Genomic DNA, 20,292 nt, shown 5'->3' with positions numbered 1-20,292 from the left:
GGCCTGATAAGCTCAAGCAATTATCAATAGTGATAATCTACCAAATTGGTAGCTATTGATGATTATAAAATTAATATACTGTCTCCATTCTCTTGCGCGCACACATAAAAAAAAGGTGACTTTAAAATCTTTGACATATAATTTGATTAATAATATTTAATTATTATAACACAGACTTGGTTACATTTGTAATTAAATCTACTATCCAGCTATCATAAGTTTATAAGTATAATAAATAATATAAAATAAAGTAAATAAATAATCAAATTGTAATTTAGAAGACCAGGTCATGCTAAGTTGTGCTTTATAAAAAAAGAAAGAATGGAGGGATGATTAATGACTAGATCCTTCTTAATTTTTTGAGAGCATTTAGGATTTATTTTTTCTAGGGCATCTTGTGAGAATTGACATGGGTTTTATTGAAATCTCTATTTAGTAATAGTAAGATAAAATGGTTAAATAAATGAAGAGTTTCAATCCTGGTAAGATAAAAAAAAAGAACCTGAAGTCAAGGGGCATGGATTAATTTTCGTGTTTGTACATCAGCTTAGGTGCAAACTTGATTTCCAGATGCACGAAGTAGCGAACGTTTAGGCCACGTCGAAGGCACCCAACGGAAGTTCCGTCGATTTGCTTGCCAGTTGCCACTCGGGAGAACTGGAACTCGCGACACTGACGGAGGGTCACTGCACGGGCGCTTGGAACCTTTTTCATAGCCATGGCTAGCTATCACATTAATAACCAGGAGTCCATGACAACAAAACTAGGGAATAGTAATTATAGAATTACTGCCCCAGTGTTTCTGTACACCAAACGTGCGCCCCCCGGCGCGGTTAAACTTGCTGTACAACTCTATGCCATGACCAGTCACGTGCAGTACCACATATCTGTTCTCTGTACCTGCCCGCCTATTCGTTACCCCTATTTTCGATGAAGCTCAGCAGAAACCCGCTGACGATCCTCCGGGATATGGGGTTGGGTATGTGCCGGCACAGCCGACCATCTACATAGGCGACCATGCCCGAGACCGCGAACCTCCCGACAGTCCACAGCCTGTTCCGCTTACACAGGACGCCACCAGATGACGACGAGTCGCCTTCGCCCTCTTCTCCGACGGACGGTTTCTTCACTCTCGACATGGCTCCAGAGATGGCCTTGCTGGCTTCTCGGTGCAACACGCGCACAGCGAAGCTCACAAAAAGGTGCTCGCACAGGGTGAGCACCGTCGGCGCAATCCTCCATTCCTACAGGCAGTTATAAGGTCGATTACTCTCACAGCAGGAAACGTACCAGTGTATGGCTTCAATGTGAAAACAGAACTTACAGGTTCATTTCTCAGATGGCGCAACGGTCGAACTGTGGAAGAATCTCCTTTCAACAGTGCCTTGCTCACAAGAAAGCTTTTCACACTGTCCACGATTTCGTTTATCAGAGCACTATTTGGTGGTAGATTCTTCAGGATAACCTGGAAGAAAAAGAGTGCACTGTCAGATTGTTCAGACCACCACAGTATTTCTGTGCACGCCCACACAGGGAAAAGAAATTTTGTTTCACACAGGGAAAAGAAAACAGAAGTTCTAGGTGAAAACATGCAGGAGGTCACAGAAAACAAATTGATATACGAGGAAATTACCTGATCATCAATCACCCTGACTCGGAGGTATTCTTGCTTATACATGACATCCAACATAGCCTGTAGGTACCCTTCAATGTATAGCTGAACAATGGCACAGGATATGTCATATATTTATATGGTGGTAACATCATTCGGAAATATTCAACGTGAGTAAAAGATGGGGAGAACCTCATCAAGTCCAGGGCTATGATCGAGTTTGATCTTTCTGTCAGGACCTCCCTCCATTATAGCCTGTCCTAAAACAGATGGCTCCATCGCCAACCTCAAAATGCCTTGGTGGAAACCAGTAACCTATGTACACAAGAGGAAAAACTGCTTCATAATGTTCTAATGGACAGAGGGAAGTCAGTTTACCTAGTCTAATTGCATGTGTTTTAGATACGGGAACAGAAAAGGAAAAGTGGCATGAGTACATCATGTAGACAAGGAGTAATACCATGCCATTCAAACCATTTGTTTCTGCTCCTCTCACAACACTATCTGAAATTTCTGTGACGGCAGCAAAGAGAGCATTCGAACTTGCAGTTTTAACCTGCAGAAGACCCAACATTACATTGACCCCTTGGAAGAAAATGTTGATAGTATGTTTTGGAAGCTCACAGTTTTCCCAAGATCACCAAGGTACCGTTTTGTTCCAGAAAAACCACCTGACTTCATGTTCTTGCTTATAAATTTAAACATGCCTGCATAATCCAGAAATAAGTAAAGCAAAAGGTTCAAATCTATAATAGAGGAAAAATAGTCCACATTTTTAGATGGAACCTGATAACCCATTATCCATAACCATAATACAGTAATTCAAATAACGTCAATAAACATGCTATTAACTATTGTTCAATTATCATAGTGAGCATCTTCCAAACTACAAGACTAGAGATCCAATCGAGTAATTTTCTTACAGTCAATGACAATGGAGTATTCCTACAAATATCTGAACATATTTTGATTGTTTACCTATGGTAAGCCCAGGGACGTTGAGCGATCCATCAGAAGGGTCGAAGAAAACATCAAGAACAGATGAAGCAGAGTCATCAAAAATCGAGGCAAAAGATGGAGGAAGCAATGAGCTTCCTTTTGTTACATAGATTGCCCTCAATACATACCTATCAATTATTCATTTGTGGGTAATCAAGATTCAGCAGATGACAATGTAATAAATGGGAAAGATTTACCATACCATGAATAGTGCTGAGCGCATTTCAGAAGTAGCTCACGAAATGTAACTAAAGCATGATTTAGGAGAACCCCATTGAGCTCCACAGCTGAGTTGCTAATTTCAGGCACCTGAAAATGAAGAGGTAAGAGATGAACTGTGATGTAAAGTAACGAAAGAGGTCCTTTTATGATAAAAAAAATGTGTCCACTTTAACAACAGATGAAATATGCTTTAAAACATACCTTTATAACACTATGCAGTAGTGCTCTCAGAGCCTCTTGAGCAGAACTATAAGTTGTGCGTCGGCCACCAGGCCGAAAGCTTGCTATGATCTTTAGACCATTGCATTTCATAAAAAAAAATCAGTATTTTAAAATTAACACTACGAAATAATTACAGATGTGAGCAAAAGCAAGGAACCTTAATTGGATGTACTTCAAAATGTCTGAAATAAAACTGTGTACTCATCGTGCCTGAAGGTGCAAGGGATGCTCTCCAAAATGGTACTAGCTTCATTAACGTTTCCTCATCAATCTTAAGATCAACAGGCTGTGACATCATATCTTCATTAGAGGATTTATGATTCTTGCGAAATTGCATTAGTTAACAATGTCTGAACCAGCAAGCCTAAGAACATACTGTTGTAGATGTTAGCAAGGAGCAAGTGTGCCACTTAAGTTACCTGTAGAATGATGGAACAATACTGTATTTGTTTGACACTGGAGTGGGTTGAATTCAGTACAAAGACCATATGAAGAATATTTTCGTCAAGACTAGCATCCTGAAGCTTGTTCCTCCTAAGAATTGACCCGAATGAAGCCCCTTCCCATTTTTCATCCACATTCAATGACTGCAGTTGTTTTAAAAAAGTCTTTATTTATTTACATACTAGCAAAATTGCTCTTGCATTGCAACGGAACAACAGATAAAACAATTACATGTACACATGATTAAACATTTAGATAATTCTTAATGCATGCAAATTAAATAAGACAGTGAGTTCCTAATAATCAGCCTCTGTGGTGGTGATGGCATGGCAGCAGGTACACCATCATCATGAACTCTAATAGGTAAATCTCAAAAAAAAAAGTGCAAAAATTGCAAACTTTATTCCAGCCAATAGGTAATCTAGTTACATTCATTTTTGCATTGAAATATAAAATTGCGAAGGGCCAATACTTACATGAATTGCAACAGATACATGCTTGAATCTGTTTGTGATAACTGAATCAGAAGAAACATGCTGAAGTCTTGCTGTTAAGATTGTCGATGGCAATTGGACATTTTCCCCATTCTTCAACAAGGTGGCCATGAAAAGAAAAGGATATCTGAGACCGTGGTAGACTTGCAAGTATGAACAGATTACTGGCATAGTTCATGAAGAAATGGTTTCATGCTTAGGCTGGCTGGAAGTCAAAAGGAACAAACCTGGCCCTTATCAAGAAGATGAATACACACATAAGAAATTCTGAACTGTACATTTGCTATTGGCCGTTGAATTTTCTCAATTTTGGGATTATCTGCATGTTCACATATTCGAAGAACTCTTGTTAAACCATCGGCATACACTTCATAGCCAATTTTGAACATTCTCAGTCCAAATGATTCATCAAATCTTTGTTTTCTTGAATTGAGTCCATCACTGAATGAGAAATCCAGATTAAGCCTGCTATTTTGGCGCATCTTCAAAAATGGCTTCCATGGGCTGATTTTATCTATTTTAATTTCACGCAATGCAGGTGTATCTGGAGAAGATCAATCATAATGTTATTCATTAAAAACTATGATTAAAGAACCATAACAAAGATGAAAAGCACTAATGTGTTAGACAGGGACAAAGAAGTTAAGAGCAAAAGGTCATGTGAATAACCAGGAGGCATCTCACCAAAAATATCTTCCTAACTATACACACTGCAACTGAATCAATGTGTTGCAAACCACTGATGTGGGCATGTGGCCAATTTAGCTTTATGTTATACTAGTTTAAAACTTTAAATAGCGTGAGGGGTAGTTCGAGCTCACATGTGAACTACCCACTTATATTTCAAATCACCCCTCACTGTACTCCCTCCGTTCCAAATTATAAGATGTTTTAGCTGTTCTAGATGCATTACTTTAACAATATATCTAAGTGCATAGCAAAAGCCAAAATGACTTATAATTTGGATGGAATAGAGGGAGTAGTTATTATCTAGACCCTAGAGGGGGTTGTTTTCTTCATATGTATATACACATGATTGTATATCTTCATGATTTGGGGTATTGCAAGGGATTGAGTTGCACATTGTACAAACCATTCATGCTAACAAACTAACCTCCAGCCAATAAACCACATCATGCCAAACAAACAAATCGAAATCGACTTAATGACGAAGGAAATAGTAAATGCCTAAGTTAGAGACATGTATAACAATATAATATTGAAAATTAATGTTGTTTCTTTATGCTTTTCCAGTTTCATTGGTTTTGTAATTAGTAATAACCACCAACATAATACATTAATCAGCAGAATAAGTAACTATATGTTATTTGGAGTTAAGAACTTGCCAACAATGCGGACAACCAGTTTGCGAGGTGAACTGAAATCATCCCAAGCATATTGTTCTGACTCTTGAGGGTGTAATACATCTGAATCAACTGAATCCTAGAACAGATTAATATATGTATCAGTAATATCATGACAATGATTGGTTCCCTGATAGAATAGAATAATAACAGAGCTAAAAAAGGATCTGCACCTTCTGGAAATACATGATAGATGATTCACTCAAGTAATTTTCTATTCGATATGGGAGCGTAACCTTCGGTGGTTTAGTGAAGTGTAAGACAAAAGAAGTTGTCTCTTGAACAACATCAACAGAAGCAAACAGTTTCAGCTTCCCAGCATTCATAGGGTCTCTTTTAATACCATCTGCCACCATTCCTTCTGATCTTCTAAATTTCAAGAAAAAACGACCAATTGATGAAACACAGATCGGTCCAGACCAACTGTATCCAGGTTCTTTTAGCCAGAACTGGATAAAAATGTGAGAATCCTCAAAAACATTTCTGTGCTTCTTAACAAACAAATCAAAGTAATTTACTTCTCGCTTTTTCCCAGGTTTCCATGTCTGTAAGGTAGCCCGCTGTTTAGCTTCAACCGTCAATCCATCAATGTCGTGCTACATAATTGGTAACCAAAACCATTAGTATCAGATGAGGGCAACTACAAATATATTATCTTGGATCTCAACAAAACATGTTACAGCATAAGTGACGCACCTCAACAAAACATTGACGAACAGCAATTGCAGCATCAGACTCATTTGAAATAACATATCTTGGAACTATTAGTACTACTTGTGATGGCACAGGCAAGTTATAAAGAACAGGTTGCAAAGACACTCCAAAAGCAGCCATACGATGGGGTAATATATTTTCTTGGATCTCAAGAAAAAATTCAGTGAAGCCAGACAGTGCTTCCAAATCAATAATAACTTCTGATGCTTTCTCGCCAAGGCTTATTCGTAATTTGCTTGACCTGCCATGTATAAGTTACATAGTTATAAACATGTTTAGAGAACTCACTACTCAGTGCCAGGGAAGCATATTGCATTGCATTTACATTTACAGTAACACCAAAATATCTAACAAACAAACAAAATGGAACCACACTTTCCTGACTTAATATTCTATATCATCAATACTCAAAATTATCTTAGCCAATGAAGAATGTTTCACAATAAACAAAGTGTTAGCCCAAACATTTAAACGGATTAAACAGTCACCTATCATTTAGCTGTTTATTCGGGCTAAACGGCCATTTAAATGGACTAAACGGTGATTAAATGGGATAAATGGCTGGTTAAATGGACATGGCAAGCCATTGTGTAGCATTTACACGGCCTGCAAACGGGCTAAACGGCCGTTTAGGGAACAGATATGAATTAAATGGTCCTCACCTTGAATAAGACCGAAAGATAAGAAAAAATGTGTGCTTATAAGTTGTAACATTGAACAGACGATGCATGTTGCTGTTTATGAAGAACTTTCTGGCAGGAACCATTAAACCAGCCATATGATTATAATAGCACATCAGGTGGACAATTGTCCATATAACAAACATTATCTATAGTCCTAAAATAATTTTGTTATGATCAGGCAAGTCTATCTTTGGGCTAGAGCTAGAGCAAACAAACCAGCTGAGGCTTAGGTGAGGAACAAAGTGTTCATAACCATAGCAGATTGACTATTTGCAAAAGCAAATTCTACGATACAAGACATAGTGACTCAATGAAATTTTGTGCAAAATAGCTAGCTCCGCTGTGTTGAATCAAGAACCATTTTCAATCAGCAGAGAACAAAGCCAATGTGACTGCTTACTTTATAAACCAGGAGCTCATTGACATTGAGGGCAAAATACAACCATGTTGGGGAGGAAGATTGATACTGTTCATTCCAGATTCCAACCTGCATGATTTCAGCATTTCATGAGCAACCATGTAAGATTGCTTACCTAGTACTCAAATTTACATACAGAGGTAGTGGTTTTTGATGTGAAGCTGTGCACTGTAGCGTGTAGTCACTGGTATTGTGTAATGTGTATTTTGTGAATACAGCAACCTGCACAAGCAAAAGACTGACTATCAGGTAGATCATTTGATATCTTCAAACTTTTTATTCCCAAAGGCATGCAGTTTCATCAGATATTCAGATGTCAATGGGAAATTAAGAAGCAACAACATCAAAATTGTCATCCTACCTCCAACAAGCCTTTCTCCTGACGTAGTAATCTTAAAGAAGAATGAAACTTCCCAGGAACAAATTCTAATTGCATGTCAAGAAACTGAGCTTTACTCGTCTGCTTTTGCATTCTCTTAACCCAGTCACTACTATTAACTGTCTTAGACTTCGAACCATATGAAATCAGTGCGACTGAGAAATTAAATAGTGTAGGATTCACATAGAAATAAGCACTTGAACCACTTATGATCGTTGCCTGCTTGCCAATACCGCCAAAGCCATCTTCTATGACAGTTCCTGTATTATAGTATATAAACAAATAAGTAAAACATATCATTTTTTTGTTTACTTTCTTCAATAGGAACATTCACTCTTCCAACACTAAATGCTCGTAGATAAGAGTTTACCTTGTTGGCAATCTGTCAGAACCACATGTATGTCTGTTTGCAAGAAATTATACACTTGTACAGTTGGATATATGAAAATTTCTCTCTGGAACTGTAAAGCAACTGGTGCACTTCTTTCAGAAACACGAGTTCCATTTGTAGGTTGGACAGGCACATCTCTAACAAGAATATGAATTAAAAAATGAAGATCTGTAACATGATGCCCATTGGAAAAAACTGGGCAACTTAGAGAGCTGAAAGAAGACTTCATGGAATCAACATTGAAGGCTTTCCTTAGGTTATAGTTAAGCTTTTCTATAACCCCAGATATTCGGAAGGTTTTTTCACCGGTGATGTCCTCTGACCACTTCACTGAAGCTAGCTGGCCAATATTTTCAGAATTTTCCAAAATATCAGGTCTAATTGACAACATAAAATTTCCTGAAATGGATTGGACAGCCGTCAGATAAGTGTCGTATAATAACTACTACCTCTGACCTGAATACTTGACATTTTAGGCTCATGTGCCTGGATGCTCAATAAAAAGTTGCAACCACAAGGAGCATGGGATGATAATATTTGAACTTCGTTTATGACTGGGATTGCATTTTTATCAAAATTCGAATATTGGAGCACTACCTGGCTATTTAATTGATAACAATAGCACTACATACAAAAGAGAAAAATGCATGATGAACACATGGGTTATGGAACACATAAAATTTATAATTTGAGAGAAATCCTGAATGCAAGTATGCACCTGTTAGACTTCACAAGTGTTCATGTTATCAGGTGCAAGGTAAGTAGTGCCTAATAATTTACCCATGAAGGCATCTGAAAGCACAAGAATGACTGTTGTGTCTTTAATAGCGCACAACCAAGCATCCTGGTAGTACTGCAAGAAGTAGCCAATGAGAGGGCCCTTCAGCGCTTGGCTGGGGCTGCAGCACTCCAGGATTGGCTAAGGATGCTTACACTGCAATCTAGTTGTGTTAGGTGAGTTCATCGCTAAAGCCTAAGGGACTGTTTGTTTGAGCTGCAGCTTTTGACAGCTTTTGTTCCTGCTTTTGGCTTCGGCTGTTGCCTTTTTGCTATTTACTTTCGTAATAAACTTTTAGCTTCTCAGCACACCAAAAGCCAGAAAATCTCCTCTCATAGTTTATTTCCTCAAAAGCCAGCTTTTCAAAAGCCACCTCAACAGTTGGCCTGTTTGTTTCAGCTTATGACAAACAGGCCCCAAGTGTGGCGAGCGTTCATCATTGCTGCTTGGCAGATTTGGAAGCAAAGAAACAACTTCATCTTTGACAGGGGCCGTCCTTCCCTGGAGTCTTGGAAGCGCCTCTTTTGTGAAGAGGCCAGATTGCAGGCTTGCAGATTTTGTGAAAACAAACGTCATGAGTTCCTCCTCTGTATAGATTCCCTCTCCTAGTTTCACAGGTCTCCTTGCGTGTTTTGGCTTGGGTAAAGCATCCCTGTTGTACGGTGCCTCTTTTTTCCTAATAAATCTCTACAGTGGGGGCCTCCCCTGCTGTATTTTACGTTCAAAAAGAAAGTGTGGCAAACATTTTTAGCTTTACCCTAGGATGTGGTGGGTGGGTATCTTTGGGGCAGAGATTGGATTTAATCCCTAACCTTCCCATTTGTACTTATTTCTTCTTAATGAAATGACACACAGCTATCCAACGTGTTCGAGAAAACCCATGAAGGCATTAAACACGGAAACTCTTTCTTGCGCAAGCTACATAGAGGAGTCTGGGGAATAACTGGAAAGTATACAAAGAATGGTATGCAGAATTAACACTACAAGTACTGTTTGCTTTTTATAAAAGCAGGGTTTACCTCTGTCAAAATAAAAAAGAATTAACATTTAACACTACAATAATGTGTAATCAAAATCATTTCTATGTACTACCATTTTCCAAGGTAAATAATGCTATTGCTAACAAGAATAAACAACACTGCTGTTATGGGCAGCCAGCTGGGCCCTTTGAGCTGGGATGGCATTGTAGATAGCCCAAGTCCTGTAGCACTGGACGGTACTGTAGCACTGTGGGTTGTCAGTAGGGATAAGATTAGGTTGTTAGGGTTAGGGCCAGCTATAGCTCTATATAAGCAGGCACTGTGCACCATTTGTAACCAAGCAATGAAGAAGAAATAATCCTAAATGCCTCGATCTTCTTGTCTCCCTTCAAGCTGACTTTGCTAATGATCTATGGATCATAACATCTGGCATCAGCCATCTTTAAAAGGTTGAGAAGATATAATGTTTGAATATACACTAAATAGTGAAGATAATACCGAAAGGAAACTAAGTAAAGTTTATGTACAGTGTGGTCCTATGGAGGACCTTTCCTATCCCTTGTCTCCAATAGTTTTCCATGGATCATCATGAAATAACTTAGCAGCTAATAAGAGCTATTTTGTCATGCAACATGGGAACTAACATCATGCCGAGATAATGTATAGTTACTTGCCTAGAGCTAGAGACATCAATGCTCTTTTCGGTCCACCAGACAAATCCATGGCGTCGAATACTCCAGTAGATTCATCAACCATATCTCCACTTCTAACTGTAACAAATACAGCATCTTCACTAGCTCTGTTTGGCCTCTGAAACCGAAGTTCAAGAGGAAAGTCACTCTTATTATGGATCCTTAACAAAGGTTGAACTGAAAGAGATAAGCCTTCCTGCATTTAGTTAACATTAACTATGAGAAGACAAAATTAGAATGCAATAATCAATATGTAAGGGAAGGTACAAAAGCATTTGCTTTCCTACCTCAGAATTCTGGGACACCTTGACCACAATAAATGGTCCAGAAAAGGTTCTTGGGTCTACAGAGGTAATGGAAAGTAGTTCAAACCAAAAGGTACTTAGCAGATTCCGAACAAAATTATAACTTTGGAAACATATATCTAAAAAATGCTGAAATTTCTATGAATGAATATTCTCTGAAAGAAATACCTTTGACTGGTGACACGCGGGTTCTCCATGCAAAAATACCAGAGTCATGGAGAGAAATGCTGATTGGAATAGTTGAAAATACCCCTTCCTTGAGTAAGCAAATAGAAACCACATTTTGATCATGTGAAGTATTATCATCAAATGTTAAGTGCCTGGAGGATGTGTAAACATAGTATCAGATAAAACAGGAGTACAATACAAAGCGCAAGGGAAGGATCAACATCCAGAAGACTGAATGAGTCATAATCGATTGTCCAATATGACAATGTGCAAAGCATTAAACATATCCTTTGCTAAGATTACAAGAATTATCTAAGTAACCAACAAACTAAACAGACCTCAAGAAAACTGAAGTTGACTGTTGCCCAGGAATTATTGCATCCCCATTATCTTTGAAATGACACACAAGTGCCAGCCTTGAGCCGTTCTCTATCTGCAGAAGCAATGGTTAGTATGTATAGTCATACCTCAAGAAAGAGGCAACAGGAAAAGCCAGAAAGAAAAAAAAAAGAACAGAAGTTTATATGCAATACCCTACTGCGAAATAATGTGTAGAATATGGCAAAATAGGATCGCAGAGCTGTCAGCCATATCGTTACAAAGGTAGGAAAAATAGGTTCATATTCATGCATCCAAAATAAAATTTAACTCTGGTTGTCTTCAATATATAAACAGACGTTTTTGTTTATACCTTGCAGGAGTTAGGAAAGATAGCCAAGCTTTTGACAGCATATGGACCCATCAAGTCTAACTTTCCAACCAAATATAGAAGGATGTCAAATGAAAGCTCGTTAATAAATATATCCACCTGCAAGAACGAAGATGAACCTTCTGTCAAAAGAAAAAAATGAAGGTGAGATTAACTACACTGCAGCTAAACAATTCTGTGCAGTTGAAACAAGCATATTATTAAAGTATCGCACCTGCTTTAATTGAAAGAAGAAAGAGAAGGCTGTCTTTCCATAGTTAGTTACTGGGTCTGGGGTAAAAAACCTAGATCGGAAGAATGTATAGGACGCGATAGGAGAGATGAGTTCTTCCCTGTGTGTCAGATAGCAAGAACTCAATTCTAAATCTCCTTGCCAATTTGTAAGAAGCCAGCAAAATACAATTATACAGGGAAAAAAACATAGATATTAGCACAAGACTGACCACAGATTTCTTCGTGCGATGAAGTACTGTGCTGAGACTTTGAATGAACTTAGCATCCTGATTTTAGATGGGAATATTTGTGTAACAACACGGATATCACTTATGCAGGTTTGGACAAGTGGGAAAACATTATCAGTATCAGAGACTTCATGAGTGATGGTAAAAACAATCTTGTCAACATTGATGATTACATGTTGAGAACTTGCACCACTTGCCAATCTATCCCTCACGGAAAAAGGCACATCATCGTCCACATCTAAGTAAGTGTTACTGTCCAAATTCATATGGTTAACAGTAAGTCTTGAAGCATCAGAAAAAATAGATTCATCAAAAACCTGCACTTTAAATGGATTTCCTGGCTTTTTCACAAACTCTAGCAAGCCATCAACAAATGCAATGCCATAATTGTTTTTCTTGTTGACAAGATGGTACGAACTTCTTGGTATAACCTTGTAAGGTTTTCCAACATCGCTGTCATCCTCAGAACTATCAACCCTGAAAGGAAGTGTGCTCCAAATTGAACACGGCTTGTCAACATCAGAAGAAATTTCAACGAAATCTGATCCTTGAGAAAAACTAAGGGCCAACTCTTTGCCTTCATTATTCTTTGCACATAAAGACAAAAGAGAAATACATTGTGTGTTCGATCTCCAGCTCTTATGGTGTTTCACCTGGGAAAAAAAAGGTGATATAGTCTTTCTGACAACCACATAGGTGCAACATCACTTGTAGATAACTATGATTAATAGTGAGAAATCAATTCCAGTATATAGGATTATAGCTATCAAGCGATAACCTTAAATAGAGAAATTATTTCTAGTATAAGGTATCAAGTTATAACCTTAAACAATGCACATTCACCAGCAAGGGAATAATGGTATGCACCAACCACTTGGTATGTACTCCCAGTGTTTTTGACTGATACATACATCTGTTGATTAAGATCCCTTATAGCAACAATAGCTCCTGTTATGGCAGTAATATGTGGATTAGCACAGTATTATTTAGGTCTATAAGATGCATGTCTGTCATTAAGCAGAATTACCATCAGGTATAGTATAATCCATGGGATCTAGCTGTGCTTGGTGACTGGTGCCATCAGACTGTATTTTCTTCTGTGTTGAACCAGAACTCATTATCCCATAAACAGGAGCAAGTAGCGATGAGATCATCTGCAGATAGAACATAATGTGACTTGGACAGCTATACTCATTGGATGATTCATAATTTGAAATTTCATAGAACATAATGTAGACCTGGACCAAATCTGACTTGGATAGCCCTGACCAAATGTTTTATACCATAATAAACTGCAATGGATGCATTTCCATCTTCCTGATGAGATATTTTTCTCAGTTTATGTCTCCGAAACTGAGTGCTTGTCACAGAAGTGGATGCAAATGGCACATGTTGGCAAAAAAAGATATATATTTTTTCTTTGCAAGGAATCATGGTTAAATGGGGGAAAAGTGTTCAGAGCTGAAACAATGGTGTTAGTATATGACACTATCCATGGAATTATAATGATGAAAATAGACGTAATATGCAGTCATAAATGTGCCAAATAAGCTCCAATTCTGAACATGGAGACAAAAGAACAATTCAAACCATTTGGTCTAGAATGTATAACAGTGTGTCAAATGATGCTAGTTCTTCTAATTTTTCTCATATTCTCTACTTGTTTTCCTAGAACTATTAGTCTCCCATAAATTACAGACAGAGCATAATAAGCACAGGAGAGAGATTGAGGCATCACCTCAACGTTTGAGAGTGACATTGCCACCTCCAAACCAGAAAGAGACCCGCTTCCAGCCCAATCACCACACAAATGTTCCAAACCAGAGTGACCATCCAATTTTTTTCTCTCGATCTTGAGATAAGCAGAGAAATGCTTCAGGATCTGATTTTCATGTGACGAAAAATCAAGTGATGTGTTGCCTGTTAAACTTCCAAGTGCAGAACTTGAGCTTGAAGGAGCTTCATGATCATAACTACGCAGATTATCTGCTTCTACAAATGGGAGATATTCTTGAATTTCAGACTGAGGTGAAAGATCAACAGTCTTGCTGGACCGAAAACGAGGTCCTGGTACATCTCTTAATTGTTCACGGGAATTCTTGCAGATACTACTAACAGTGGAGATCGAAAGGCGCTTCACTTCAAACAAAAACTCCATGCCAAGATTCATTTGTTGAAGTCTCGCATCAACTTCAAAAGTTAATCCCTGATGTATACCTAAATGCAAGAAAAGATATATAATTTATTGGCAGCACAATTGAACTAAGGATAGGCATATAAAACAATTACCTGATTTATCCACGACAACAAGAGTCGGGGACAGCAAAGTTAATTCAATATTAAGGCATTTGATGACACTCAATTGGGATTCCTCACTTTGAACATGAGCACCTAAAGGCACTGCTGTTGCCCCTCTCTCAGTATAGTCACCTCCTGCAGAAATTGGAGCTACCTTATCTTTGACTAAGTTTGATGTTGCCCGCAGTGAGAGATCCACAAGCAGCCGTAAGTAAACTTTGCAACACAGAACAAGCTTAGCTAGTGAAATTGTTTCCAGAAAGATCAAGCCACCCTGTAGATAGCAGTTATAAAGTATGCCTTAAAAGCGAGACAACAAAAAGGAGGGTGCCAATTAGGAACAACTCAGAAATAAACTAAATGCTTCATAGCTGGACATTTTCATGATAAAAGCATGTGAAACAATGTCAATATAGCTAATCAGAAACAATGTTAGCAGAATCAGCAGAAAAGACTTTAAGAGGAGTGGTGCACCTGGATTTTGGATTTGACAACCTGAAGATCATCATGGATCAACAGCGAGATTTTATGTTTGCTGTGCTGCCTCAATTCAGAAAGGTAACTGTGTATTCTGTAGTCTCCAACAAAAACCTCTGTAAATTCAATTTTAATTGAATACCGATTTCCTAGAGAAGCAGATATGTGATGACTTCTAGATTCATGTTGCAATTTCTTGTCAACCAAGTTGATATTGGAACCAACACTAATACGAAAGATACATTCTGATATAATGAGCTGGTTCTTGCTATGCAGTAAGCCACTAGATATGTACCTATGCTGGAGTATATCATTATAAGTACTCATTTGAGGTTGGTTCTCAAATATCACACACTGAATTCCAGATAGACTAACGAGGAAGTCTGTGCATTCTCCATTAAGCAGAACTTTCACAGAAGAACTTTTGATGCAGAACCCAACACCTAGAGCTAATACATCAAGTAATTCCTGTGTTGATATGCCCTCAAATACAGGAGAGCTGCAGATGTAGTTTACAAAACTATTGATAAACACAGAAGGATTTATCAAAAGTCCACCACGTGAAGCACTAAAGATAATGTCTGCTGACTCCAAATCAAGTTGCATTTCAACGCCGAGTTCTACATGAGGATCCACTGTGCCTTCCTGGGCAATATCTTCAACAAGCTCCCTTGTGCTCCCCTTGATATCCTTTTTATAAAACGATGCTAGTCTTCCAATAAAATCTCTGGAATACTTAAAGTTTCCAGGATCAGACTTCAATGCCTCCAAATGCATGCTTTCGATAAGCTGCAGAGTATTGATAACCAACACAAGTAGAGTAAAGCGAGTTAAAGCAGACATTACAAGGAGTAGAATACTTGGTTCAGAAATGTAAGCCATGAAATGATTTAGGGAAAAAATCTGTTTGTTCTTAATTCTAATTCTCACGTGTACGCAAATCTAAGCTATGCATATTCGTCTCTTCACAAAACCCCCTCACAAAGCATAGATAATACAAATAAAAAAACGATTTAATAATGTCAAAAAGAATGGTATAATCTGCTGTGCATACCTGGCAAACCATGAAGAGTTCATCCATGCAGAAGAAAGCTAGGAACCCAATGACCCTTCCTTCTAAGTTAGTTGAGATGACGTTTCTCACCCCAAAGAAGGAATAGACATAGCTCCTGCAAGGCGAAATAAAAGAATCAAATGCAGTTGAAACATGCAACCTGATTCCACAACAAATTGCAGTTGGTACAATAAACAACTTTAATTGTTCATCATAGCTTGTTGGATTACATGCTACTACTATAACAGCTCTCATAAGACAACCTTTCAGAGTCAACTTCTCATGCCAAATACCAGACCAAAAATATAGTTTAGGTAACATACAGAACTCAAATCTTTTTTGAGTCACACATCCATAAAAATGAAAGGTCAACAAATGCTACCTGCTAGCTGAAATCAGGAAACTGCATGACAGCGGTCCACAAATGTGAGACTGCTGACTTGCCTCTAGATTATCTATCAGAAGATTTAAACCAGCAAAGATGAAGCAAGCATCAAGCGTCACATGCCCTCGATAGACATTCCTTGCACTACTTTCTATTTGTAGCTGATGATGTTCTTGGGGCTCCTTCGCACTAACAAATGTTTTATGTGATTCTTTGGTATGAGAATTTGCTCTTGTAGGAGTTGAAGAAAGAGATGCTGGCCAAAGAAAACATTCCACATATGCTAGACTGAAAACTATGCAGGACCTGCTACTCATCTGAGAAAGCAAGGGCTTGTATACGTCTTTGCTATTTTGCAACATATTATACTTATCAAAGAATAACCGTATACTTGGACCAGCAACCAGTGCTACAATATGAAGAGTGTTCTCTGGAATCACATCCAACATTGCAACCTTTATCCTATGATTCGCTGATCTCAATTTGTCAACAAGTCCACTTGTAGACTCTAGATAGGTATCACCACTGTTTGAAAAATCAGCTGATCTTTCAGTTAGTTCTTTTGGCTGTTTGTGGTGCATGAACTGTCTGTACAGCAGATAAGTTGATGAAGCACATAAATAATCCAAATCAAGGTTTAGTCTCCCAATTGTGAATCTACATTGCTGGTAACCACTTATACTTTTGTAAGGATCAATGAGAGAAGATTTGAATTCAAAAATAACAGAAGGTTTTTCATGATGAATCACACCCGATTCATTGTATGCATTGCTAATTATCATCCAATTTGACCATAACTCATCCATATTACTCTTTATAAGGGCAGTGGACAGATCATCATTGAAGTAAAAAGATCCATCGGCTTGTTGTCCAGAAAATGAGCTCATACTAGCTAAGTCACACCAGAGGATTATCCTAGAGTCAGTGTCCTTGGTGAACTCTGCTGTTCCAAAAGATGAACTCCTACTGGGACTGTTGCTACTGTCTGCTTGTACCAACTTTGGGACACTTGAAAGGTATGCCTTCAGTTCCCCGAGAACTAGAAAAAATGCTTGTGTGGTGCAACCAGCTGAGTAAAGTAAGCATGATGACTTCATTACAAGATGCACCGAAGCTAACTCAATCTGAGTGTTTGTTCTGTCTGATCTCTTCGTATCAGTGAAACAATCAACAGCTGGTAACAAGGTTACAGACAGTTCCCCAAGGTATACACTAACATGAAACTCCATGTCAACATCATAAGTAGAACCAGGAAAAATATATGGGTATGATGCTTTGTTTCTGGGGCCCATCGTCACCCACACTGACCTCCAAATGAACACAAGAAATCTCCATAAATATAAGAAGGGTGTAAGAATTTTCAACAGGGAAGAAACCAGAACTGCTTTTGATGATTCCTGCTTGATCAGCTGCTGTGACGCAATCAGTTTTGAACGTGCAGCACACCGTGCTCTAGCAATAGTTTCGACAGGAATTTTATCCTCCAGACCAACAACAGTTTCCCACTGATGTCTAATAGTATCCAGGAGTTTCTTGTTCCTTGATACCCCACCACAGTTCCTTGCTACAATCTTGTCTGAGGGATACCCTAATAATGTCAGCAACAGTACATAAGCATGGACATAGCTCCGCCAAAAAGCAGCACAGCTTACAGCTTTGCTTAAAGAAAACCTTCGGCACACTACTGAATTGTCAACCTTTTGTGCAGCGACTTTCCAAAGCTCTCTGCCATTCCTAACCGCATAATCTTCCTTTTGGCTCGCAATATCCAGTATCACCATCAAAGAAGGAGCAAACTTAGGTGAAATTTCGCAGCATGCTTTGGGGACATGAATGCCAAAGCCAGAAAGTTGTAGATTATCCAATCGTACTGAAGCAGATACGCCAGTGAAGGATGCACTGCAATCTACAGAATCATTCTCCTTCATCAGGAACTCAAACTCAGCGCATTCAACAGACAATCTATTCTTCTTTCTGGATGACACTAAAGACCCAACCAGTCCTCTGAACAGAGTGCTGCGGAAAACAGGCTCAGAGCCAAGCCGTAAGTCGGTTGTCCTCAGTACAAAAACATGGGAGTCATCAAGGTATCGAACTTGTATCGTGACATCGTCAAACCGCACCTGACCACAGTTCAGAAGCACAGTCGAGAACACTGAAGCTAACTTATCTTCCAGGGAGTTAACTACACCTTCAATCATCTCATGCAACATTTCACCCTAACAAGTAGAACAGGAGGCGGAACTTTTTGTCGGTGTTTAAGCAAAGCGTCAAAATAACTTGACTGCAAATACAGGCGGCTAATGATGCAAGTACCTGAGGGTCCAATGATGCAAGCACTCGCTTCTTCTCCTCAGATACCCACTCCTTGTAGTCTGGCCGCTGCTTCCTCGGCGCAGGCTCCCTTCAGAATAGACACCAATGACGCGTCACTCTTTTAGTTAAGCAATCAATTTCACAAAAAACACGATAAGAGATACTCCATTATAGCACAATGCCACAACGGTTCGGCGCGAACGCAGGGGTCGGCAATCGTACCTGAGTGTGAGCGCGACGTCCACGCCGCGCACGACGGCGTCGATCGCGGGTGCGGCCCAAGGCGAGGCGGCGAGCTCGACCTCGGCGACGGCCGCGCGGTCGAACGTGGCGGGCCAGGACGGGGATGGGGACTCCCCGGCCCCGGCGGCGGCGTTGAGCGCGGCGACGTCGAGCTGGAGCCCGCGCGCGACGGCGCGGGCGCGGGCGAGGAGGCCCGCCTCCACCCGCAGCTCCGCGGGGTCCGCCGCTACCCACGGCCGCAGCGCGGCCAGCAGCCGCGCGCGCAGGGCCTCCGCGAGAACCATCGAGACGTGGGGCACCACGCGCCGCTAGGGCTCCATTGCCCGGGCTTCGCTAGCGGCAAGCTGGGCGGGGAGGAGTCCGGGTTGCAGTTGCCGCGGTTGCGCTTGGGGCGGGGCGGCGCGGGGAGAAGGGATGTTCGCAGTAGAGACAAGGGGCGGAGACGGGAACTCGGGCTGTTTGATCAATGGGGACAAATGGGGGGATAACGATACCGATAGTGACGACGCGTGCAGCTAGAGCTTTCCACAAGAAAAAGGACCAATCAGCTGCTGCCATTTTCGATTACTATTTTTTTCTCATTTTTATTTCCAAATATAAAAAAAACATTTTTATTTTTTCTAAAAGATTAAAAAAATCCCATGCGTTCCGATTATTTCTACCTCGTAGAAAAAAAACTTAACAATTTATTAGGATTTAATTTTATCTTAAAATCTTAGCATTTGGACAAACAATGAGTGTAACATAATTAATTTCTTTTTCCAACTGATCTTCTCTCTTCGGACTCATTGAACCTTCGGAACTAGAAGAATTCTCCGCGCGTTGCCGCGGGTATGAAGGAGGAATATAAATATATAACTCTTTTATTAGCATAATCATGGAAAATTGTATCCATAGTGGATGTCATAATTCTTGTGCTAGTTAACTTTAATGCAAATAATAGTAGGTTGCTGAGGTGGACACTTTGCATGTTAGGAGAAATTGATAGCGGCAAATGATAGTGGACTTCTGAGGTGGACGCTTTGCATTTTAAGAGAGATAGATAGTGGGGTTGATAGTAAACTGCTGCTGAGGTGGACGCATTTCATGTCAAGAGAAATAGATAGTGGAGTTTTACTTTATAAGAGTTATAGATTGTCGGTGCGACTCAAGAAGAGACCGTCGAATGTTGATGCTAGAGCATGGATACATGCGGATTTCTTAATTATGGCAATTACATGTTTTGTTACCAAATGATAGCCCGTGTTTCTTATAGGAACTACTTCTAGTAAATACTTCTATGGACATAAGGATAATTTTTACCTCCATGTTATTTTCTTTCATAATAATTATACATGTGAAGTTTTTTTGACAAAAATACTTCTATATATATACTCCTTCTGTCCTATAATATAAAAGATAAGAGATGATCCAAGGTTTAAAATTTATACCACATTAAGGTATTCTGGATCCTCAACCCCTTTCTCCTCTATCTTCTTTGGTAG

At 39.4% G+C, this 20,292-nt stretch overlaps 1 protein-coding gene across 3 annotated transcripts; it reads right to left on the bottom strand.

Moving 5' to 3' along the window:
• On the bottom strand, positions 504 to 19,287 carry LOC8069727. Of its 3 annotated transcripts, XM_021445690.1 has the most exons (36): positions 18,788 to 19,283; positions 18,566 to 18,653; positions 16,247 to 18,468; positions 15,865 to 15,979; positions 14,808 to 15,599; positions 14,325 to 14,607; positions 13,774 to 14,252; positions 13,063 to 13,189; positions 12,859 to 12,983; positions 12,018 to 12,688; positions 11,789 to 11,906; positions 11,557 to 11,673; positions 11,204 to 11,298; positions 10,866 to 11,017; positions 10,680 to 10,735; positions 10,375 to 10,588; positions 7,922 to 8,341; positions 7,534 to 7,811; positions 7,309 to 7,394; positions 7,155 to 7,241; positions 6,054 to 6,312; positions 5,531 to 5,953; positions 5,340 to 5,436; positions 4,221 to 4,537; positions 3,976 to 4,086; positions 3,475 to 3,642; positions 3,213 to 3,341; positions 3,035 to 3,124; positions 2,814 to 2,920; positions 2,591 to 2,739; positions 2,237 to 2,319; positions 2,073 to 2,168; positions 1,805 to 1,927; positions 1,634 to 1,717; positions 1,325 to 1,465; positions 504 to 1,244 (listed from the first exon to the last, which is right to left on the bottom strand). In XM_021445690.1, exons 1-36 carry the CDS (start codon positions 19,090 to 19,092, stop codon positions 909 to 911), a joined length of 9,543 nt encoding a protein of 3,180 aa, XP_021301365.1. In that variant the 5' UTR covers positions 19,093 to 19,283; the 3' UTR covers positions 504 to 908. The 3 variants fall into 3 exon arrangements, 2 of the variants coding, with proteins under 2 accessions (XP_021301365.1, XP_021301366.1); XR_002446677.1 differs by lacking the exons at positions 504 to 1,244; positions 1,325 to 1,465; positions 1,634 to 1,717; positions 1,805 to 1,927; positions 2,591 to 2,739 and having other exon boundaries at positions 2,103 to 2,168; positions 18,788 to 19,286; XM_021445691.1 differs by lacking the exons at positions 504 to 1,244; positions 1,325 to 1,465; positions 1,634 to 1,717; ... (2 more) ...; positions 2,237 to 2,319; positions 2,591 to 2,739 and having other exon boundaries at positions 3,266 to 3,341; positions 18,788 to 19,287.

This window comes from Sorghum bicolor, chromosome 8 (assembly GCF_000003195.3).
Source record: "Sorghum bicolor cultivar BTx623 chromosome 8, Sorghum_bicolor_NCBIv3, whole genome shotgun sequence".
Taxonomy (NCBI): Eukaryota; Viridiplantae; Streptophyta; class Magnoliopsida; order Poales; family Poaceae; genus Sorghum; species Sorghum bicolor.
This window is presented reverse-complemented; position numbering and strand designations above follow the sequence as displayed.

Bases quoted from the DNA above. Each gene is read 5' to 3' on its own strand.
- LOC8069727 (XM_021445690.1), bottom strand. From the start codon at position 19,092: ATGGTTCTCGCGGAGGCCCTGCGCGCGCGGCTGCTGGCCGCGCTGCGG. The intron at 14,608-14,807 runs GTGCACCACTCC...TGCTATCTACAG, and splicing joins TTGTCAAATCCAAAATCCAG to GGTGGCTTGATCTTTCTGGA. The intron at 3,342-3,474 runs GTAACTTAAGTG...ATGATGTCACAG, and splicing joins ATTGTTCCATCATTCTACAG to CCTGTTGATCTTAAGATTGA.